We start from the raw sequence: 24,846 nt of genomic DNA on the forward strand, positions 1-24,846 counted from the left end.
CTCCTGAGCAAAAGCGATGTCCTCAGCGAAGCAGTGCATGCACACCAGTGGGCCACATACACACTAAGGTACCCTCTTAAATGTGTATCTTAGACAATCTCATGCATGTACTCTTTCACAGAAATATCTAAGAACTCTGAAAGCTGTTGAATATATAACATACAAACAAAACATACAAAAACATGATCAGAAAATTAAGTCCAGAGTCAGAGAGTAAGACGCATCCTCAAATTGCAAATGGTTTCGTCCAGAGTTCTTGCTCCCTACACAACTAGGCCTCCTCATGTAAACCATAAAAGACAGCTTAATATTTAACAGTGATTTTTTAAAAAGATCTGGCTATTATAGGATTTCTTTTATTGCTCAGAAGCAATTAGGGAACAGCATTTACAGGCTCTGTAAAGCTGTGCACAGTGACTGAAAGGCTGGATGGAGTTGATTACAGCCAGAGCAAATCATGATTGCTTTTAAAAAATGTAAGAATCTTACTTTGTGCTCAACAAATCTTAGGGAAGTTCCCAGAAAGCACCTCCACAGGATGCGCTATGCAAAGTGCCATAGAACCAAACACAGAAAACTTCCCAACCTTCTTCAAAACCAACATAAAACAAGAAGTATCATTCAGTGACGCAACGTTGAGACAAAATTAATGCAAGAGTCTGAGAAACCATAATTATGGCAAAGGAGTTTCCTCCTCTCCTTGGCTGGCTTATGATCAACATGTGTCAGATATGCCTAAGACAGGGAGAACTCACTGAGCGCAGACTTACAGAGAAGGACTTGGAGGCCCTGGTGGATAAAAAACTGAACATGTGCCAGCAGCGTGCTTCTGCAGCCTGAAAGGCCAACAGCATCCCAGGCTACATCCTCAGGATCCACCCAAGGGTGCTCAGGGAGCTGACAGAGGCGTTTGCCAAGCTGCTTTTCAGCATCTGTCAGCATTCCTGGTCAACTGGAGAGGTCCCGGAGGACTGGAGGCTTGCCAGCGTGACTCCCATCTACAAGAAAGGTCACAAAGAGGATCCATGGAACTACAGGCCTGTCAGCCAGGGAAGGTTACGCTGCAGAACATCTTGAAGGAGATCATGCAGCATGTGCAGGACACTCAGAGGATCAGGCCCAGCCAGCAAGGTTCATGAAAGGCAGGTCCTGATCTCCTTCTAGAATCAAGTAATCCACCCGATGGATGAGGGAAAGGCTGTTGAGGCAGTCTACCTAGACTTCAGCAAAACATTTGACACACTTTACCGCAGTATTCTCCTGGAGAAACTGGCAGCTCGTGACTTGGACAAGTACTCTCCTTGCTGGGCAAAAAATTGGCTGGAGGGCCAGATCCAGAGAGTGGCGATGAATGGAGCTGAATCCAGATGGCAGCTGGTCATGAGTGGTATTCCCCAGGAGTCAGTTTTAGGGCCTGTCCTCCTCAATATCTCTATTGATGAACTGGACGAGGGCACTGAGTGCACCCTCAGGAAGTTTGCAGATGACACCAAGTTGGCTGGAAGTGAGGATCCGCCTGAGAGTAGGAAGGCCCTGTGAAGGGTCATCACAGGCCGGAATGCTGGGCTGAAGCCAATGGGATGAGTTTCAGCAAGGCCAAATGCCGGGTCCTGCACTTTGGTCCAGGCAACGCTACAGGACTGGGGCAGAGTGGCTGGAAGACTGTGTACAGGAAGCGGACCTGGGGGTATTGACTGATGCTCAGCTGAACATGAGCCAGCAGTGTGCTCAAGTGGCCAAGAAGGTCAGTGGTATCCTGACCTGCATTAGAAATAGCGTTGCCAGGGAAGTAATTGTTCCTCTGTACTCAGCTCTGGTGAGGCTGCACCTCAAGTACTGTGTTCAGTTTTGGGCCCCTCACTACATCAAGGCCCTGGAGCGGGTTCAGCTTCGCTGCCTTCCTCTGTGAAGCATCTGGAGCACAGGTCTTATAAGGAGCAGCTGAGGGAGCTGGGATTGTTTAGTCTGGAGAAGAGGAGGCTCAGGAGAGACCTTATCTCTATAACTACCTGAAGAGAGCTTGTGGTGAGGTGAGGGTCGGACTCTTTTCCCAGATCATTAGCAATAGGACCAGACAGAATGGCCTCACGTTGTACCAGGGGAGATTCAGATTGTGCGTTAGGAAGAATTTATTCCCAGAAGAGTGATTAAGATCTGGAATGGGCTGCCCAGGCAGATCATGGAGTCACCATACCTTGCGGTACATTTAGAAAGTTTATAACCAGGAGGGAGACCAACTTCTTACACAGACTAATAGCAACAGGACAAGGGGAACAGCTTTGAACTAAAAAAGGGGAAATTTAGGTTAGATGTTGAGAAAAATTTATTTATTACAACAGGTGGCAAGGCTCTAGAACAATTTACAGAGAGAAGCTGCTGATGTCCCATCCCTGGAGGAATTCAAGGCCAAGTTGAATGGGGTCCTGAGCAACCTGACCTAGTGGGTAGCAACCCTGCCCATAACCAAGGGTTGGAACTAGATGATCCTCCAACCTAAGCCATTCTATGATTCTATGTGTCATAAAGTTTCATCAGCAAAAGTAACCATTTTTATAACAAAGCCTTCCCATGGCATCCTATTAACTTGTTTAGTTGCCAGCTCAATTTTAAGTAGTCTGCCAATGCCACGAGTTCACTATCAGCATCCAGTCTGAGCTTTACTGTACTCTAACATGATGACTCTTACTGTACCTTCATGTAACAGCACTGCCTGTTTTGCTTTCAGGTCTGAAAACCAAATCCTTATTACAAAACTAAGAAAATGTAATTCAAAATGCTTTGTTACTGATAAGCGGAGCTGCAGCTGCACTATGTAATAGAAACACTACGAAACAGAAGTTAAATCCATACTTCCCAGTTAAACTCTCAGTGAAACGGAGCAAGACACACTTTCTTCTCACAGAACTGCTGAACACGGATCCTTCCAAAATCTCAGAACTCATCAGGATAAAATACAATCCGAAACTCACAAAGGAATGGGTTGCTCATTCTATTCAGCCTGCTCATTCTTTACAGAAGTGATTCTTTTGGGGGATGAGTAGTCCAAACATACAATAGCCACAGACATGGTTTTTCTCACACTCTGGTGATTCCTGCAGAATTGGAAGAGAGACTGGCAAAGACATCAGAAAAATATGTGAACTAGTCTCCTGCTCAAAACAGAAATGGAAAACCTGACATTATTTTGGTTTTAATTTGCCTGTATAAAATAGTGATACCGTGAGATTGGCAGAATATGGCAGCACTGCCCAAAATGGAATACCTCATCATCCCCAAGGGATGTATAATGATACAAACTGTCTTTCGATTTTGAACATTCTTGATTGGTTTGCATTTGCACAGTACCATCCAGCTGCAGCAAACACCATTTGGGGCATTTGGGAAAAGATTATGTTCTTGATTTTAAAAAAACCTAACAGATAAAACCTGGGAGGGTATAAAAAAAATTATGACACTCCCCTCGATTCTCTTCTTCTTTGCGTGTATATTAAAAAAGAGGGAAAAATAAATATGTGATGGCTATTTCCAGCACAAAGAAGGAACATCAGGTTGTGTGCATTGATCCAGTTCTGTTTGTGCTAAAGAAAGCTCTCACTGATTTCTGTGGAAGAAGAGTTTTGACAAAGCAAAGCATAAACTCATGCTAAAGCCCATGCTAAATGCCTGCCAGTGCAAGAATTCTGAATAGTCTTCCTGGCTTCTCTCACCCTCTCACTCCAAATCCGTGCTCTGACTCCACTGGAAGTGGACCCTAAATCCAACATTGCCATTCCATGATGGAACAATTCTTGATCTCTTTCGTTACTCTGTTTCTTAAAACAAAACAAAACAAACAAACAAACAAAAAGAAGAAGAAGAAGATGACACAGTAGAGGCACAGCTGAAGTAAAGCCTTACAGTCAAGGGGGATCGCTCATGGACTGTGAAGCGTAATGCCCTGTGAAAATCTCATTTTAACTACAATCATTGTATTATCATTATGGCTTTCATCAAAGTAATCAAGAAAATAATTGTGAATAATCACAAAAGCAACAAAAAAAAATCTGACAAAAATGAACAATCACAGTTTAGACAAAATGTGATTTATGTAAAACAGTTCTTACTCTTAGACCAAACTCTGATCCCATTACACCAGGGGAAAACAACTTAGGCTCACTATAATGGAACATTAAAAAGAACAAAATTAATTTTTCTATCTTTCTTTATTCCAAAGATACAAATTTTAAAAAAGATGTACTAACTCATCTGATTATTTCTGCTCTCATCTTATGGACAGTCAATGCATACGCTTAGATTTACATGCTTAAATAATCCAATTTTATCTGCACTCTTCTGGACACATACCCAAACTTGAACACCGCAATAGATTGGTTCTAACATCAGAAACCAAAAACAAAATCCTCAATATACTCAAAGAAACTCACCTAGCACTAACAGCTAAAATCATTGTTTTTTGTACTTAGAAACACAGGACAAATGGGGGGAAAAGGGAATAATCCTGGAAATAATCTAGATTTATTCACCAAAGTACAAGATACTACACTTTCCTATTAGCAGCATGCTGGAAATGTAATCAAGTTAGGTTATTATTAATGGAAATGCAGACCAGCTGTCCAAATATTAGCTAAAATAATTCCTACAATTCTGATGGAAAAAAAAAAAAAAAAAAAAGAGGGAAAGAGGCTAGGGAATGGGGGAGGGAGTAGAGCAGGCATGTGTATGAGGAATATGGGCTCAATATACAACAGCACTAAATATTTAATCTTCCAACCATGTTGCTACAAAAGAGTCCTGATTAACATTTCATTGCCAAAGATGCACCGCCATACTAAAGGCCTTAAAAATCTACATTTAAATAGAATACAAAAAAAAAAAAGTGTTATACAAAAGCATCCTCTAGGCATTCCCTTTTAAAGGCAGCAGGTTAAAGGTTTGATTTATATAGACTTTAAAGAGGTTATACATTGCCTTTGTCACATCAGAGTTTAACTGTGTAGTTTCACCTCAGCTTCACATTTATGAACTGCATGAAGACAATACCATTTCTGAAGTGCAAATTCAGATTTTTTTTATTTTTTTTGTCTGTTAAAAATTTTCTTTGGTGCATATAAATGCTTACATCCAGTCTTTGAGGTGTTGTCTTTTTTTTTTTTTTTTAGAGCTATTTCCCTGAAAAACTAACATATGCTACAAGTTTTAATTTTATTTACCATAAACACCACATGAAAGCACTTGCTGGAATATTTATTAGATTCATCTGTTATCCTTTTGTTACATGATCTACAAAGTCAAAAAAATACATTCACATTTATGTAAAAGAGCATGGTTGGTGTGCCACAACTGAGGTATGTACTGGTTGATCTTTACTCAACCCTATGCTGCAAATGAAAAAGCCTTGGCTTTACTACATTTCACCATGTTACATGTTTGCACAAGCCACGTTGTTTGAATTATCAACACTCTGTTGTGCTTCATCTGTAGACTCAATTCTCACTCCATGCAAAATCCCAATAGGTTGAATCCAAGCACTACGGAGAAAATCCAACACTTCCCTAATCAGTTGTTTCAAAGCTAAAAATTGTACCAAGGGGTCTGTATGGCAGCCAGCATCCACACCAAAGCATAGAAATTGAATGCCTATCTGCTCATCGTTCACAGGAACACCTGTCCTATGAAGTCAGGCTGAAGGATCTGGAACTGTTCAGCCTGGAGAAGAGAAGGTTCTGGGAAAACCTCATCACAACGTGCCAGTACCTAGAAAGGTCCTAAAGGAAAGCTGGAGAAGGACTTTTTCCAAGAGCCTATGGTGGTAGGACAAGGGATAACAGCTTTAAACCTATGCAGGGTAGATGTAGACTAGATGTAAGGAAGAAATTCTTTATTCGGAGTGGAGAGACACAGGTACAGGCTGCCCAAAGAAACTGTGGATTCCCCAACCCTTGAAGTATTGAAGGTCGGGTTGGATGGGGCCCTGGGCAACCTGACCTAGTGGGAAGTGTCCTTGCTCACAGGAAGAAATTGGAATAGGAAGGGCTTTAAAGTCCCTTCCAACCTTAATTGTTCTATGGTTCTATGATCTAATCCCTAGCCTTTATATGAGGAACTGGTAAGGGATACCGAACAAAGACACTACGCCACAGGAGAGCAGAAACACTTAAATTATGCAAAAACAAATTGCAACCCTAGTAAGTAATTTAAATGATGAATGATATCTAATTACTTATATTCAGCAGTCACTAACGCAAAACATGAGGTAGCATCTCTCATGTGAGTTAACTGCTCCTATTCTTCTATAAGTTTTGCCAAGACTCATCAGAAAGACACTGACCTCAACACACTGGAGGATAAGGCCCTGAACTCCACAGAAGTCTCCACCTTCCAAGGAGCTCACCTCATGTCACAGGCAGAGGGGCAAGATGTGGGCAGCCTCACACTACAGCCTCCTTCCCAGACGGCGTTCCACTATTTCCTGCCGCAGCCCTGTGAGGTGATGACCACCTTCTGTGGGAAGCAAGCAAGGGAGCAGTGATGTAGAAATGCACGGCAGCTTGCATGCAGCACTAATGCACTGCTGCAGCAAACATCTGCACCCACAGACTGCCCTTAACAGAGGCCACAGAAACACCAAGGTTGGAAAAGAGTTCCAAGAACATCCAGTCCAACCATCCACCCATCACTAACAGCTGTAGTGGGGGACATGGTTTAGTGGGAACACTGCCAGGGACAGAGACTCCACCAGTTCCCTGACCAGCCTGATCCAGCACTAAACCACTCTTTTGGAGAATACATTTTTCCTAATGTAAAATCTGAATCTGACGCAACCCCCTGTTACACGGGAGAAGAGGCTGATTCCCACCTCACCACAACCTCTCTTGAGGTAGCTGTAGAGAGCAATAAGGAGATTTTATCTGCATAAACGCTGCACAGTCGTTTCCCAAAGAAGGAAATGGTGATCTGATACAAAAGAGCATTTTTGAGTGTTCTTCAGCATTCAGCTAAAACTACGTTGCAACCTTTTGTCTTGCACATCCTAACCACAAGCAGATTTTTGTTATCCTTTAAGCCAAGCCCTCTGCTTTTCAGCCGTGAAGGAGTCCTAACTAGTCTAAGTGCAGTCTACACGTAAAGGTAACTAAGACAGATCTGAAGTCTACAACTGAATTCTCTCTTCTGTTGTGTTCCTCCAACAAAATTAAACTTCTAACCAAGAATTCAGTGATGATGTTGAAGATGTTGAAAGAGAAGCACTTAACAAGTTGTTTATGAAACATTAAAGAGGCTCTGCTAAAACTGTCGTAAATACATGATCCAGAAAGTTACACAAAGCTATGAGAAAACCTTTTTTTTGTTTCCAGCTACTTACCACGATCTCCTTATCACAACACTTCTAAAACTCCAGGAGCCTGCCCTGTAGGATGCTTGGTGACACAGCAAATAACTCTTTCACTGAAGCAGTAGTAGCAGCTCTCAGACACAGTTCTGACATTTACTCCCTGAGAAGTAAATATTGACTTAGCAATAACTCCCAGGGTATATGCAAAAACTATCCAAACTAATATTTCTGCCAGTGCAGACTCATGTGTCCAGAATGTCACCTGCCGCTTTATTCTAATTCACTCAACATTGTAAATCACAAGAAGAAATCTCCTTTTACATCTGCCATGAAATAAAAAAAAATTCTCCTCGAAGTTTCATCTAACTATAAATCTATCCTTTTACATGAAACATTCCAGTTCTGCCGACGTTCATACGTATAAACGATTCCGGGGATACCATGAGCATCCAAAGAAAACATCACACTATGTGGGTTTGAGATTTTTAGGTCAGGTCATTATCTTCATGCAAGCACTGTTTCAAGTTAATTTTACAGTAAAAGGCTGGATTAGTGACAGCTCTGAATGCACAACACAATAAAACGTTCTCCACTCAGCTAAGTAGGTCCAGACAAAGAACAAAAGGGACTTCTCAGGGAAGAAGAATGGACCCTAGCAGTTAGGGAAACAGCAAGGAATTAAGAAGCACGGCAATTGCTGTGTAGATCTACCAGCTGATCTGTGTAACCTTCATTCAGTGATAACCACCATTACCCAGCCTAATTCCCAGCCTCCTCATCGCCCCACCCACAGCAGATCTGATCCACTGTAGCCTCACTTATTCTGCCAGGATAGCATTTCTTCACGAAACAATCTTCATCTTAAATGTCTCCGTGGATCACAGATAATCAAGCAGATTATTTTTTTACACTGAAACACAGCACAAGATGTATTGCCCTTGTCCCTCCAAATCTCACAGGAGTCCTCAGAGCATTCCAGCCCTCAACAAGCACTATAAAGCACAAACAATTCAGCTTCAGTATCTAGTTGTAAGAGTTTACTACCAAGCTGACAGCAATTATTAACACAGAATTAGGCCAGCAAATAATAAAGTTAGATTGCTGTGTAATGGTACTGACTCAAGAGAACATGACTTCACCATTCCCCATGAAGTAACCCAAGCAGAAGGATATAGTGCTAAACCAGATCATGTGTAGGTACAACTAACATGTGCTCTTCTGTGGGCTCCAAAGAGGAATTTATATGTGCATTCCTGAGAGAAATGGCCAGTCTCTACAAAGACTTGTCTCCTAGAGCCAGTACCTTAACAAGGACATGAGGGAATCTGACTAGAGATTCACAGACATCCTCATCTTTCCTAATGGTGAATTACTGGTAGCAGAAGTGTGAAACTCTCAGCTTTTTTGGTCTGACATGAACAGCTATCCAACAGAGGTAAGGACCAGACCACAGATCTCATCTTAAATGTAGGACAACTAAGAGACGTGCATACATCTGCAGAGATAAAACACCAGCACACAAACAATCGCTGGTGCCTCATTTCTTGAAACTCAATAAAAAAGCACTCTAATATGAAAGGCTTTTGCACATCCTTAATTATACTGGCTCCGCAACAAGTTGCTTTAATTATCATCTAGGCAATTCTAAAAACATACAATTGCAAAATAATTTATAACTCAACCATTACTACTTATTGTGAGTAATGTACATTACGTGTGATTTCCAGATGATAACAAAGCTGAGAGGGGTAGCATACAGATTTGGTCCCTACTAAGTGTCTTCCATTTCCCCAGAAAAGACAGCCATCATAAACACCTTCACTGCTCATCTACTTCTGGCATCCCAGACCAAAGGAGAACATAGGAATACTCATCCTGATATGACTTGTTACAGAATAGTACTCTCCAGAGCATACAGGCAAGCTTACATAAGCAGCAGTAAAACTGGGCACCTATCCAATGTATTTATCCAATTGTCTGTAGCCTCCCATTTTCAAGGTGTTTTAAATGCTGAGTGCTGAATAAAGTCATTTGATACACAGCCCATGCATTTTAAGGAAGAATGGGAAAGAACAGACATCTATTCACATCTGCCAGTTTTCAATTCCTGAGCATAACGACCATAGAGCCTGAAATGTAAAACATCCTTCACCTTTCCACTATCTCCACGGTCCCCTTTTCATTGTAAGTCCTTAGCAGATATCTGCAGTGCTGAAATAAAAACAAGGGTTTGTGAATAGAATCCTTCTAAGAATATTTTAAAAATATATAAAATTGTAAAGGACCACTTTAGAAGGGTAAAAATAAAAAAATAAGAAAAATAAAAAAACACACTGGAAACTCCAAGTGCAACCTCTTATTTCATTTCCACCTCCTTCCAGCTCTTCCTTTCAATTCCATTCTTGGAAATAAACTGGTATTATTGGGATTGTGCAGGAGCAGCCACACACTCTGCCACTGTCATAACAGGAAGTTTGGACTGGTTGTTCCTGTCGAGGAGAAAGGAACAGATGAAGGAGCAACACTACCATGCTGCCTGAAGTACCTACATGCTTTTATTTCTATGCTTCAGTTTTTGAGGCTGGAAACTGCCTCCACCTGACCTGCCGAGCGAGGGAAAGAAAGCCATACATCCCAAAGGAACAGAAACCTGGGAAACAGATTCTCAGTGAGATCATTTCATACCTTCTTATGGTTTGTGTTTATATTAGTTACTGTTCACCAAGCTTCAAAGACTCTTTACATTTTAAAGAAGAATCAACTGTTGCTAACATCTAAATATTCTCCATTTCAATTATAGCTTTGCAGCCTGAGATACACACACTGTTACCCTGTGCAACTCTGCCAGCAAAACCAAGGAAGAGCTGTTTCCCTGTTCTCTATATTGCTAAGACAAAGTTTACACCCAGTAACATTAAGGATACAAATTTTCCCCACCCCATTCTCAAAATTTCTTATTAGTCAGGTATGCTGCATGTTAAAATGAGATTATTCCTGGGTCTCCCACAACCAGACTGCCTTGGATTTGGTTTCCACTGCAGTCCAGATTCCTCAAAAATCCAGAAGCACTATATAATGCAATACTGCATATAGCCAGACCATGTGCAAGATCTGGACATGCAAGGGCTGCCAATCACCTCTGTACCAAGCACACACTCAAGGCAAACTCATCTCACTCACAATATGCTTGGACAAAGGCAAACACAAAAGAAGCAACCTATATCATGGTCAGATACTGAAATAAAAACCTACCGTTGCATTCTCTTCATGTCCACCATTAGCCCCTACAGGTAACATTTTATTCTGTAGTTAAGGAATTTGAAATAGTCCTTCTTTGGTATTCACCTACTATGCAAATTCATGCTAGGTTGCTCTGTATCGCCTTTCTGCACTCACACACAAGCTCTTGCACCTCTGCAGATAAAGTACTGGTCCCATGAAAAACAATGACTTCTGTCTTGCAAAGCCAAAATACTCATTTTTGAAAGGTTCTCAATCTAACCATGACAACTAAGAAATCAGAATCTGCTTAAAAGCAAGCAGCATAGAGGAGCATGGATCTCTTTCTTTCCTGCCTTCCTTTCCATCTTTTCTTTCTTTTTCTTTCTTTCCTGCTTTTCTTCCTCCCTTTCTCTCTATCTCTTGTGAAACACCTGGCGGAGTTTTTGATATTTTTGTCAAAGATACTGTTTGCTTTAGACATAAGATGGATTTTTTTTTCAAATGTGGGCTTCCTTTTACCATCTGTTTTGAGCCTTTAAGATAAATGTGGCAATAAACCACAGTGCCTTAAAATACTCGCATTATTTGAGATGTTTTGGTATCCTTCATATTGAGGTTATTTCTTAGATGAAGAAAAAAGAAGTTTTTGTGGTTCCAGTGAAAACATATGAAGCATTTAAAGTGAATTTCCATTAAATGGCTGGAGTAAAAGGTCTTTAGAAATTTAAACAGCAAAACCAACCCACCTTCTTGTATCCTCTGAACAATCAAAGATATGTTCAAAGCTGAGAACAGACCTTTAAATTGTTCCCATTCTTATATCTGCAACATTAGCCTCTATCATGTCAGCAAACAAGATAGCACCTTAGAGCAGAACCTCAAGGACAGAGACTTTCTGAAGAAGATGCTCACCCACATCAAATTGAAAGTACAAAAGAAAACCTACCGTAAATATTTTCCTTTAACAAATACTTGGAAAACATGGCACTGACTTCACTTTGGACAAATGTTGAGAGTGAAATTGAGAGAAATCCCTCGAGGGATTCCAGTTCCACAGAAGAATCACATATGCAGACTTTTTGGCAGAGGTACTGTGATCCTGTACCTGTCAATGCACTTGAAAGATGTCCATACCCATTCTAACTCTTCATCCAAAAGTCTCTGAAGATAAGAAATAATTAATCACAAGCACGTTCAGAAAAGATTTAAGATAATCTAACAGCTTAGGGTGGTATTTCTGTAAGCAAAATGATGCTGTTTTCAGTTTTACTTTCCAGTGAGAGGTGTGAGCCGTTATGAAGCTACCAAAAGTGCCTCGGAAAAACAGATGAGTTTTACAGCATTTTTTGAATGAGTATTTAATACCAGCTTAAAAAAAAGAAAAAGAAAAAACCTGCCACTACCTTCTACCATCAGTGCTGTTCCCATAGAAACAATGGTGGCTGTGCTCCTGACTTCATGATAAAAGCAAAGTTTGTATCCTACCAAATACCTGAAACAGAGTAGTTCAAATTATGAACTACTATTATCTATTACAACTGTGTGGTAATTAGCTCATAAAATTAACTTATTTTTTTGGATCCTACAGAACAAGCTTAAAATAGGACACCTTCACCAGAACAAATCTTGTCAGCATTGGGTCCCGTATCAGAGCCTGGAGGTTACAATCCACTGATGAACACTGCCAGGAAATCAGAACTTCCACTAAAGGGAGCCAAATAAAAGACAGTGGTTTGAGGAAAGAAACTGAAAGCTACACATAAGGGTAAAGATTTAAAACCTGAACCACTTAAAGTTCATGCTGTCTGTTTTGAACCATAACTTCAAAACCAGTTGTCTCCTAACTTTCAGAGAGTGGTTTTCTTCCTGTTCAAAGATACGTAAAACTTTTTTGGACATGCACACTGTGCTGCTCTGTGTTTTCAGAGAGCCCGCCAAACTAAGACTTACCAAAGTTCCATCACTTCCACAGTACAGCTTCTTGTCTGAGAGAGAAGACTCGGGCTACAACTCACAGGGTCCAGACTTCATGCTCCTCCCCTCAAAGAGTAATACAAACTCAAAAAATAAAGTAGAAGACAGTTTACATGGAGCATTTTATCTGAATTAAATTTGGACTGGGCTGTGCGTAGGACTCCTAGGTTAACACACTTTGGATGAAACTGTAAATTGAATATTAAGTGCATATTTTATCAAATCGTATTTTTTCCAGAGAAGGCTGAAGACTGCTTGTTTATTTTTTTATCTGATTCACCATGTTTACATGCAGTAGGAAAGTCGGTGTATCCTCTGTTCCATCTTCTCCGTTCTATTTGAATGACTTTGATTTTGTTTTTCTAACACTGCTAAGAAAACTATAATGCAAAAATAAATCTATAATCTGTGAAAAGGCACTCTGAAATCCATCAACCAAGTTGTATCCATAATTGCTTTCCTGGCTTATCAAAAAAAGGCTCATTTGCATTATCTGTTATCTTTAGATACTCATCCTGGTCTATAAACAGAGTTATCAATCCCGTTCAGAGGCCAGTCCACAAATTGAAATTTTCTATAGAGGGAATTAGCTATAAACAAGCCCGAGGCAGTTTTCTTTGACAGCCAATGGTAAACCATAGGAAGTAACTTTAATAGTGATTTACAGTTCTTCTCTGGTTTCCATCCAACTTTTCCTTCTTCTGCTTCTGTTCCATCCAAAAAGGAATTTTTCAGATGTTCTAATTTCCCATTCAAGATGCAATCAATCCCAACCCTAGGTGTGTCTAATCCAATTTTCACGGTATGTTCATGGGCCAGCACCAGAAAAAAAGAACTCCCTTTTTATTTTCTTTCAATTGCCTCTGCTGCAGTCACAAGACTTGTCATCTCCTGGTGTGAAATGCACAACAGTAGAAGAGAAAGCAGAGGAGATTTGAGAGAGAGAGGAATGAACCAACCTCTCAAAAAAGAGAGTGGAAAAGAGAAACATGAAAATAACTAATATTTTTCAAGTATCCTACATATTGAAAGCTTCCATTTGCCAGAAAAATTAATTACCTCCAGATTTTTAAAGTCGGCGCAGATTTTTTAAGTTCCTAATTTAAATCACAATGCACTGTTAGAAACAGGATATTCTGGAACAGACCTCAGCTTCACACTGCCCATTTTCCTCATCTGTGCCACAGGGAAGTCAGACCCCAGCCCTTCCCACTCCGTCCCATATCGCTCTCAAACGTCACCCTTACTTACAGAGAACAACCATTTCACAACCACTGACTGTCAAAGGACCCATCTTCCTTTAGGAATGGAAGATTTTTTCCTTTCTAACAGCTTAGCGTGTGTTCTGGATAGCTCTGCCCTTCCAAAAGACGTGTATTTAAACTATTTATTTTTCAACCTCAATTAGCGAATATTTATCAATTAGTTACTGCCTATTTCTCAATTAGAAAATACCTCACTGACGCACACTGCGGATCTTAATGTGCATCGCAGGCACAGCAAAAATATAAAAAGCAGGACATGGTTCCACTTGGTGTAAACAAAGGTAAAACAGCCAATAACCCACTGAAGACATACTTAAATCTGTGCGAGAAGTCGCAGAAGAGCAGAGGAGAATTACATCCAAGAGTTCAGCAATTCATAAATGCTCTCTAGTTTCAATAGAGCCCGATAAAAAATTGTTTCCTTTTGCAATGAAGAAAAATACATTTACAACTCAGACAGACCGTGGAGGCTGTCAGCCCTGCTATTCCTTTTCTTCATATATGCACACACGTATATATATAAGCATGTGGATTTTTTTTCCCCCTGACTGAAAGGTACCCTAATGAGCAAGCACTAATGGATCTGAAGTGATAAGGAAAAGGCAGACATGCAAAATGCTCCAGAACTTCTGTTTCTAATCAATCACCAGAGATCAGTGACATCATTAAAGCCTTTGATCAGAGCTACTCTTTCAAGCTTAAAAAGGGGGCAGGATTGACCCACAGCAGCAGAGAGGCTGAGGAAACACCTAGGATACAATTCACAGTGAAATCTGAGAAGTCACCAGCACCCCTCTTCAGAAAAACTACCCCTTCCCACCTTCCTTGAGGAATAGAGCACGCATTCCAGAGCAGCCGAGTGCAAACAACAGATTTACCCCTTTCTCTAATAATCAGAAAACAAGCAGGGAAACAACACAACAAAATTCTTTTCGCTTTTATTCGCCAAGCCCGCACGCTCAAAGCACGCTGCACGTTCTCCTGCATTTAAAAATCTTCCAAAGCCCATCAGTCCAAAACGCAAAGAAAGAAACTTATTTTTCCACGATGCCTGAGCGGCCATGACACCCACAGCCTGACATCCACGCTGAAAGAAGAAATAATTTTCCGGGGAAGCACCCTCACAGCAAGCGTCCGTCCGCAGCCCGAGCAGCCTTTGTCCATGCCAGGGATTCAGGACTCACTAATCCCACTTCAGCCAAAATTGAGCTCCATTGTTTCCCAGTTCATCTGAGTTTCCATGGCACTTACTAGGACTTAAGTGTTATTTACTCAGTGTGGTTTGTTAAAAACAAAAACCAATAACTGAGTCTTAACACAAGTGCCAGTCTTTCTTGCCTCCTTTGTACTCTAAATAAGCTCGAGATGCAGGCAGCATTTTATGGTCACAGAGACTTCTTCCATCTAAAAATCCTGCACGAAAGAGAAGTTGTAAACAGACCTTAAAATCATGCCTTCATTGTTTTGGTTTGGCTTTCCCCCCTTCTATAGTTTCAAAAAAATCTAACTGATCTTCCTGAGCACCGGCAAAATGTAGTTTATTATCTCCTTCATCAGGTGATCAATGATTTCATTAATAAGACAGATAACAAAACTGTCATATCATCGACACAGTTATGAAAGATGATCCCGGCTTCTTGCTCCATCTTCCAAGGCCTGGGATTCTCTGTGGCAGCTCTGAGTCCATTCAATATTTTCCACGGACAGAGAAAAGTGAAAATCCATTTTGAAACCAATTTCAATTAGGATCCAGAAGCTGTTATCACAGGTGTCGCAGAATGGGCCCGTAAGTGGAAATGTCGCCTATCCATTCTGAAATGAAACCTTATCAGGGTCTACAAAGATGGCTGAGGACAGCCTATCTGTAAATTACTTTTCGTCCTGTGTTAACTCAACCCTACTTCTGTCATATGGAATTCTTCCCAGCCCCTCGTAATAATCTAATGACTAACTAGAGGCTGCACCAGAACGGCTTTTATTCGGCTCGGGCTTCCCCTGCAGAACGGGGCTAAAATGCAAATAACCAGCGGCTGCCCGCCACAATCTCACTGAAAGCTCTCCTACTTTATTACGGGGAAGCAACAGCCTTGCATTCTGCAGCCTGTCTCCACCCATTGCATTCCTGGTGATTTTTCAATTGCAAACTCCAAGGCCCAGTTATTTCATTAATTCAGCACCCAAGTAGTGAGGCTTTTCTCTCACATCTTTCAGGCTCCTTTTAGCAAATTATCCCATGACGGAGGATTTATTCAGTCAAAGACCTCGGACTTTGAGAGGCAACAAAAGAATCAAGAGACTTTCTGGTCCACCTGCCTGGCGAATGATGAGGCAGGGTAAAGCCTCCCCTAGAGAAACCAATCAAACCATTGTGTGGCACAGTCAGACCTTTTCAACTGTCAAGCCAGGAGAGCAGGAAAAGAGATGAAAGAACTCAGGATGAAGCTACCATTTACAGAACCATGTGGGAATGGTCTCCGAAGATTTAATAATTGGGATGGAACTCAACTTTCTGAAAACTAAAAGAAAGAACTAGGGAAAAAAAAAAAAAGAAGAAGAAGAAGAAGAAGGAAAAGAAAAGAGAGAAGAAAAAAGAGAGAAAGAAGGAACAAAAAGAGACTAAGAGCAGGGAAAAACAGGACCGGTCAGGACCAGAAGCAACTTTTTTGCAAATGTTTTGCAAAATCCTCTATTGCTACGCATGAGACTGTGCTGGAAAAGGACAGAAAAGCAGGCACACAAGAGGGTGAGAGAGGGAGAGCACAGTTTATAACACCGGCTTACATTCTAGTGATTTATCTTCTCGTATCAGGAAAAACTCCATCAGTGCAAATCCGTTCTGTTCCATAAAACAGAAAACAGGAAACAAAAACAATCACCTTGGTTTGCTATATCCAAACATCTTTAACATCTTTTCCAGCTTTGCATGTGTGGGACTTAAGTTTTCGCATTTACACATGGCTGGAAGCAGCACAGTTTTTACATGCACGGAAAGTCGCACCAAATGAATGGAAAGCAGCATATTTTAAGTGGTTACCACGTGCAAAGAATGCACGTAGACAGCTCCTGTGTAGCAAGGCTCCAGCTGATGGCAGGCAGAAGATTAGGAACCTCTTTTTGAAAATCTGTCCCCTAAAGCCTCGCAGGTCAAATTTTAAAATCATCTGAACAAAACCCAGTGTTTCCTGCGTTCTTCTCTTCTTCAAAGTGCCTTTGTGCACTTGAAATATGCATACATCAGTAGGTCCAGATCACATTTACACAACATTTTTCTGTGTTGCCAGCCTGAAGAGCAAAAACAGAACCTGCGAATTAAATTGTGACCACTTGCAGTGTACATCAAAGGCAAAGACATTTAATGGGAAATAAGATAATAACAAAGCAATAAAATCTGTTTCAGACCCCTTCGTTGGGATGGCATCTCCCTCTCCCACTTCCCACCACCCAAAATAATGAGATATGACTTGGAAAGAACACTGAGTATGTACTTTTAATATAGATAGTCACATACCATACCCCAAGCACACTTCTCCCACTCACTGGCACACGCAGTAACTATTCCTACGTATGCAAAAGCTGAGGTTTTATATCTTAAAAAAATAAAAATAAAAATGAATAAGGAAAAAGAAAATGAACGAAGTAAATAGAAACATACAGAGCAGGAATATAATAAAATGCAACACTGATGCCAGACTATTTCCTTTTAACTGGAGACAGATATGAAACAGAAGGCATCTAGAAGCGAAAAGATGAATGCCATTTTAAAACCTGCTAAGTAATTTAATTACTTCAATTGCCTTAATTTACACAGATCAAACTGCGCAGCCAAATACAGTGTCTGCCAGAGGAGTTGCCTGGCTTTAAGACAATTTGAAGGATATTTTTAAAAATTCTCTTTATTTACTTTATGAAAAAGATCTACTCTGCAGTAGAGTCCTTTTCTGGAAGGCTAACACTACCACTGCAGCTTCTGCTTCCAGCAGCCTCTGTCCTACTGAAAAAAAAAAACCAACTCTGGGTTGCTCTCACCAGTGCTGGGGAGTGTAATGCCTGAATTTTTTGAGGTCTGGTGGGCGATACTGGGCTCCTGCAAAGCACAAGCTCCAGAGCATGATGCCATACAGTACAGATTCATTTTGAACCTTTTTACTGTTATCCCTCCTTAATCTATTTCAGAACCCAGGTACATCTCTGATATGGTTGGTTAGGTGTATGGGTAGGCTTTCATTGGTGGCTTTTTTTTTTTCCACTCTTCAGGAAAAATAGAGAAGACAAGAGCCAAACCTTTCCTAGTATGTAATTCCCTAAATTTAACCTTCACCTCATTCAGATGGCAAGACTGTGCTAACTAATGTTTTCTGCCAGTTCCACCTCCTGTTATCCAGCAGGATGTTAAGTCATTACTTACTGATTACAGTGATTGCAAGGGTAAGCCACTCAATCATCTCTTTCTGGAACTTGCAAAGGAATACAGCAGGACTGACATTTAATATCCCTCACACTATTAACCACTAAAGGGAGGGGAAAGAAGGGGAAAAAATGGAGGGAAATCTCTGCAGAAATAATGAAGCAATACCATACTGCACTTGCAGATCATTTGCTTTAGAGTAGGGTACAGGTAGGACTGGCTCACTGAGGAATAACAATGGAAAACAGCATCAGGCAGCATGAGTTATTGCAGTTGACGACAAACCCCAATTTGATGACTGAAATTTTATTAGTAAGCATGAAGGACCATGGGTGCATTACTCTGAAGGAATACGTACTTGATCGGTTGCTCACATCAGATTACCATATACCAAGACAGGCGGTCCACACTTAATTACAACCTCCACAACTTCAGCTTCCAATACTCATAAAGCCTCAGGAGAGCTTACTCTCCCCAAGACAGGGCACATGTATTTTTTTTGCCATTATTCCCTTCAGACCTGGCCACAATTATTGGAACAGAACAGAAGGATACACAAAATCTTTTTAGTTTAGCTCTTTGTCCTGATTTTCCAGTACAACTGTATGAGCACTTTACTCTTACTTTTCATGCTACTCCACATCACCATTACAGATGAGAACTGTCTGGAATTGCCTTGCTGCCTATACACTGAAGCTTGTCACTTCCCTTCCAAGATCTGATATGAACGTACTAAAGGCTGTTGTTTCCTCCCTCACCTGAAAATGAGACATGAGAAGGGCCCCTCCATACCTTCTGATGCCAGCAGAGGAAGGAGGCTCTCCTGACCACTCTGTAGGATCGGGTCTCATATAAGCACTCTGAGGCTCAGTTTGCAGGCCACTAAAGTAGTGCAGGCAATGTTTCTTGATACTCAACAATCTCTTTTGAACCCTGACCTTTCATCGGGACCCTGAGCACACCAGTCCAACCAGGGGGCCAAGAATGAGCATTATGATTAACACCCACTTAAAGGTGAGCTTGAAAGCAAGCAGCAGGATGGGCAACCAACTGAAAGTTTAAACAGGAAATACGATTCCTACGGAGCTGCAGGCTGCCACATACTTTCCTCATTCGATCCTTAAAGAACTATTAGGGAAAAAAAAAAACAGAAAAAAAAGAAATCTAGATATAGCCAACTCTTCTGAAAGAATCAAAGTGGACGAATGAACTTCCTCTCATTTATTCATCTATCAAGATTCGTCTTAAGTTACATCATCATTAAGATAACAATTTCTGCTTTCTATTGCTTTAAAGCATGTTCCCAATAACTATCTGACTCCGATAAAGGTAGTGAAGTCCACAACCTACATACGTTTATAATTAGCTTTTTTTCTAAGGCAGAGTAACAGGTTAATAAGAAATATCAGATTACACTGGAACGAGCTCATGGGTCAAAAACTAGACAAAACACATCAAACTGAAAATAAGTGCTTGCCTGTCAGACACTGAACCAGCCTCTACACAATAACTGCATTGTTTCAATGCAACATTAAAAAAATCGGTATAGAGCCAAAAAGTGCAAAAGAGGAAAACATCTTAGTCACTGACAAAACTCACAAGCTAAACGGTAAGTAAATCAAGGCTGAATACAGTATAATCTCCTAATGTTCTCCAAGCAATGCTACATGGTGCAGGTTTGTGCTGTAAAAGCATTAATTTATCCTACACAGTAATTCCCTGTACTTTTCAGAAAATAAAACGAATAATTAATTCTGCCAATTCAATTAAATTCAATTAAAAAAAAAATAAACTGCATATAGCTAAGGGCTGTGTTGGATTTGCGTGGGGTTTTTTCGGTCGACACCAAAAAATGTACACGTGTACAAAGTGGAGTGTAGTATGGAGATGACAGAGCACGAACGTCCCTGCCTAACTTTAAGCAGGCCAAATACCCAAAGGAGGGACAGAGGTGCTATTGCTGTACCCGAAATGAGGCATTTGCCCAACGATTTGCTGAGAGGAGCTGAAGACTTGACCTAAGTCAACTCACTTGCTGTCACCTAAGCACGCTGCTGATGGCAGCAACAGCTCCAGGGACAGCTGTGATGGCAGAGAAGCAGGAACAGTGCTCGACCAGCCAGCTCACACGCAGCCAAGACCAAACACACCCCTGCCGATGTGCACTGCTGGCATCCAGAGCACTTCAGCAAGGCAACTCACCGTGCACTTCCCTGCAGTGCTGAATGTGTTCAGCTAAGACTGTTTTTTAATATTAGGGTTACTTAATGTTAAAGAAGGCACCATAATACCCAACACAGGCCTTGGAAGACAGGCTTCACAGCCTGCAGTAGTAGCTGAAGGCTCCCCAGGGGGAGCACAGAACTGATTTTAATGAACATATTCACACATACTTCTCCTCAGAAAGCCATTCCATGCACAGCTACATTGAAGCCTTCCTGTGCATGCAACAGCTTTCAGGATGATGATCTAAATCAAACACAGACATCACAGGAAACAGAGTCCCTCCAATACCACAAGACTGCCCTTTAATGATGAAACACGGTATGAAATAAGCAGGCCAGACAGTACTGCACTACAGCAGAACGGTGGCCTCGTTATTGCAATGTAATACCAGTGACATTGCCATGACATAAAATAAATATTTATTTGTTAAGTTATTGCTGCTTCACCAAAGCAGATCAATCTGAACATATCACATCACAACACACACGAGTAAACATTTCATATCCTAGCAAAAACTTTTTTTTGTACAGCCTTTTGTGAAAGACCATCTCCATTAGCAGTTTTCTTCAGCATTTTTCTCTAGCAGTAAAAACAGCAGTCAAGCAAAGAAGCAGTAAAAGGAACAATTTGCAAAGAAATGTTTCTTCGCAAACCATGAGCAGTTTGGTTAAGATACACAAAATGAAAAACACAGGAGAAAAGATCAAAAGCCTGCAAAGACGAATTCAAAACAAAGTAAGAGAGGTTCCAAATTACAAAGTCCCACCAGGCATCAAAGTGCAAAGATTTTTGTTATTACAAGTTACGATCAGTATTTTTTAGCTTTTTTGATCACATGTGTTCTAAAAGAAGTTTTAATTTGCTCCAGCACTAAGACCTTTCCCACATGTTTGGGCCTGGAGCACGTTTTAATGGCTTAGTTATATATCTCTGAAATTAAGTGCTGATAATGGAAATGCTGGCAGACCCTTATCTAACACAGCACAAGCATCTTAGTGATATAGCAAGAGTGTGGTTAGGTGAGTACAGCAGAAATCTTTTTTGTATTAAGTAATCACAGTAACTCAGAAGTGGCTAATGTAAACTATGGCCAAGCTTGATTATTGTTCGAGCCTATGGGGCACCCCGTGCCCTGCGAGGGGATCCACAGGCCTAGGCCTCGTGCCTTTGTTGCAGAGTTGGAGTTAACCATAACTGCCCTTTCTCTCCATCTTCCCCAACTTATTTCCCTTGCACATAGGTTTACAGCATGCTCTTCAATAACCAGTTTGCACACGGTAAGATTTGGAAGGCTTCCATGCCCAGTATTCATTTTAAAATAGTTTCTACTAAAAGGTGTCTGTTACCCACTTGTGGACACTGTTGAAATAATGGTATTTTCTTTGCAATTAATGGTACATCTTTTCATGATTACAAGCTTTTCATGAAACTCCTAACCAACAACTATGATTCCAGTTCTGAGTACTGTGGGAAACAGCAGAGCTGCCTCTCCAACAGCTATCTCTCAAGTACATTACTTTGCAAGCTTTGCTAATTAATGCACTGCCCAAAAAGAGGAGCATGAATATTAGACATGTTTATGAGGAGATATTTGTATGACAGGCAGATGTTGTTTGGCAAGCATAGTGGTCTTCTGAGAAAGACAGAAAAGACCACTCAGTCTTTTCGGTACTTTTAAGGGTATCTTACCTTGTTAAACAGAGCATTCAAATGCAAATCACAACCATTTAATAAATCCACAGCCCTCTGCAAAAAAGAGGCACTGAATCAGCAAAAACTGCACGTTTCCTAGGAGTGGCGTCTGGTATCAATTGATGGTGTTCCTGTAATAACACTCATTCCAACATTAAGAATAAAGGATGTAAACGTGATGCAAGCTCAAGCTTTCATGCAAATTATTCCCTTATAACCAGAATTCATTATTACAACAATCACATCTGCAAGAAGTGAACTTCAAAATATTGCAACAGTACAACTCATCCTTAAATTCCTAAAGTGTTGGTGGTAGATTTTGTTTTGGTATGTGCTCAAAGGAGCCCTTAGACAAATAGAAAATTTTTCATGACCAGGAAGGAATAGAACTTTTTATTCCTTTAAAGCCCAACTCTGCATCTCTATGAAACTGTTTACTTGGTTATGTGTGAAAGCAGATTATAAACCCAAACCTTGGAGATTCTGGTGGCTTCCCCAAATATAAAAAGACTCCTGCAAGACCAGCCCTCACTCACTGAAAACAGAGGTAACTGACATTTCCTTAAACAAACGCAAGCTCAAGCCCCAGGACGCGTACCACATGAGCATCTCAGTCCATTAACAGGAGAAAATCAGAGTGACAAAAAAATGTTATTCATTAGATCTAGAATCTTTTCAACTCCTGAGAGTTTGATGACCCAGACACGCAGAAAAATATACCATCAAGATGCAGCAGGTAGTTAAGAACTAATGGTCCCATTAAGCTGATTGATAGAATCGACAGAGAAAATGATCTGACCAAAGGATTTCAGTATACCAGTGCCAGAATTAGGTAAAATCATCTTAAGGAGTTTACTCTTAGCTTTCTAATCTAAATGCTTGATGATACTGTTAAACCCAGCCCAAACAGTCAAGAGATGTGTGCCAATATTGAGTTTGAGTACAGACCCCTGACATCAAAGAACATGCATATGTGTTTAAGTGTGCATCTGTTTGAGAAATTGGGCCAACGCGGAAAATCCTATTATTAAAAAAAAAAAAAAAACAACAACACAATGGGGAGCTCTTCAGCTAATGTGAACCTCTGTAATTCTATTGACAGCAACAGATCTACAATGACTTACACCAGCTGAGGATCTAATTTCATATGCCTTAGAAAACTGATGCAACTTTTTCCATAGCTGTTCAACAGTTTCTACATTCTCGTGGGGATCAACCCAAACTATTAGGTCAGCAGGTGCTGAGTTTGCTTTGAATCTGAAGTCCAGTCACACACAAGGATGCTGGGACTTGTGCCATCTATTTTTTACTGACCCACAGAGATTTCCCTTTAGAATGGCTGTAGGATTCATGGATTTTGTACTTTACTCCACTTGGACACAGATGTTTCTCTGAGAGTACAAACCTTTCTTCAAGTTATCAAAGTAAAAAACTAACCTGAATCACAAGACCAGATATTCGAGTGAGAATGACAGAAGCAGAATGGGTAGACAGAAAACGTTTTGCCAGGGATGCATTAGGACTCTCCAAAATATGCAGAAAGCCATTTTCCACTTTTAGCAATTATTGGACTGATTTAGAAAAAAAAATAAAACAAAAAAAACAATAGTTAATCTGCAGCTACCCAAAACCTACAGGGCCAAACTCTCGTGACACTTTTTCAAGTGGTGTTTTTCCTAGCTTGCAAAGGGAGTTTTCCACTGGTATGGATCAATACGCTCAGTCCTCTTAAACTGAAAAATGAAAGGGCTGGAACTGGGCTCACACATTCTCTGGAGAAGTAGAAAATACATAAAATTTTCAAGTGAGGTAATCTCTGTGGAGAGTTAAGAAAACTACTCTGCTTTTGCAAATCAACAAGCTGTACGTTCACAATTTCGAAACGAACTCATGGAGGGATACACTCATAGCATAACTTTTCATTGCTGGCCATTAAAGAACTTCGGGGAGGTTGGGGCTGCACTTCGTGAGGAGCAAGTTTATTTGTAAAAGGAGAAGACAAAAATCCTTTGCCATAAATTTAGACAGGACTACTTCTGTCTCTTTTGTAATAGCTAATAATCTAACTAGTGAAAAAGATTTCAATGGCAAAATGCAAAGCACTCATAAGCCCTGCCAGGCTAATCAAGACAATTTCTAAAACGCCAAAAACAGGAACTTCCTATTATAAATAACTCAGTACATTTACATCTCAAATTAGAACATTTGGAAGAAAAAGACGTCACCTGATGCCAAAACAGGCCTTACTGAGTCCTATCACTTTTCCACCACTACCACCCCCCGCGTTTGTTTTCTTTAGCCCTTACTTAGAACAAACACTGATCCAGGTGCAAATGCTCACTCAATTCACAAGGAATGCAGTGAACATAAAATTACCGTAGGTTTGGCTGCTAGTAAATTCCTGCTGTTACTCACCATTGGAAGTTGTGCTGGAGGCAACAGCTTTCTCACTGACATCTGTTCGATTGGAGCATTTCACAATGGAATTCTCCACTTTTTTCTTCTCTGTCGTGGTAGAGCTATGGGACTGCGCCTCCATGGTGACTTCTCATTACTTCAGCTCTCCTTGAACTAATACCTGAATGAAACAAGAAAGTCATACACTTTAAATACCATTGGAAAGCTTAGCTCAAGACCTGTCACATCTCTCAGCTGAAGAAAAGCCTGCAGCACAGCTGTATTAGCAGCCCAGAGGACATTTCCAGATGCCCATCAAATCAGGTTTGCAT

General features: G+C 40.6%; 1 protein-coding gene across 7 annotated transcripts in view; it reads right to left on the minus strand.

Annotated features, from left to right (window-relative positions):
- Positions 1 to 24,846, minus strand: part of GLI3 (GLI family zinc finger 3) — a 208,288-nt gene that overhangs the window by 170,263 nt on the left and 13,179 nt on the right. For 4 of the 7 annotated variants that reach the window (XM_085226709.1, XM_085226708.1, XM_085226710.1 and 1 more), the window contains one exon: positions 24,533 to 24,695. The exons of 1 other annotated variant lie outside the window; for it this stretch is intronic. In XM_085226709.1, the coding sequence (XP_085082835.1) occupies positions 24,533 to 24,656 (124 nt within the window). In that variant the 5' untranslated portion in view covers positions 24,657 to 24,695. Of the gene's footprint in view, positions 1 to 6,328; positions 6,455 to 24,532; positions 24,696 to 24,846 lie in introns of those variants that run through there. 2 more of the 7 variants (XM_085226711.1, XM_085226713.1) reach the window with 2 other exon arrangements.

This window comes from Meleagris gallopavo, chromosome 6, assembly GCF_905368555.1.
Source record: "Meleagris gallopavo chromosome 6, MGAL_WU_HG_1.1, whole genome shotgun sequence".
In the NCBI taxonomy this organism is placed as follows: domain Eukaryota; kingdom Metazoa; phylum Chordata; class Aves; order Galliformes; family Phasianidae; genus Meleagris; species Meleagris gallopavo.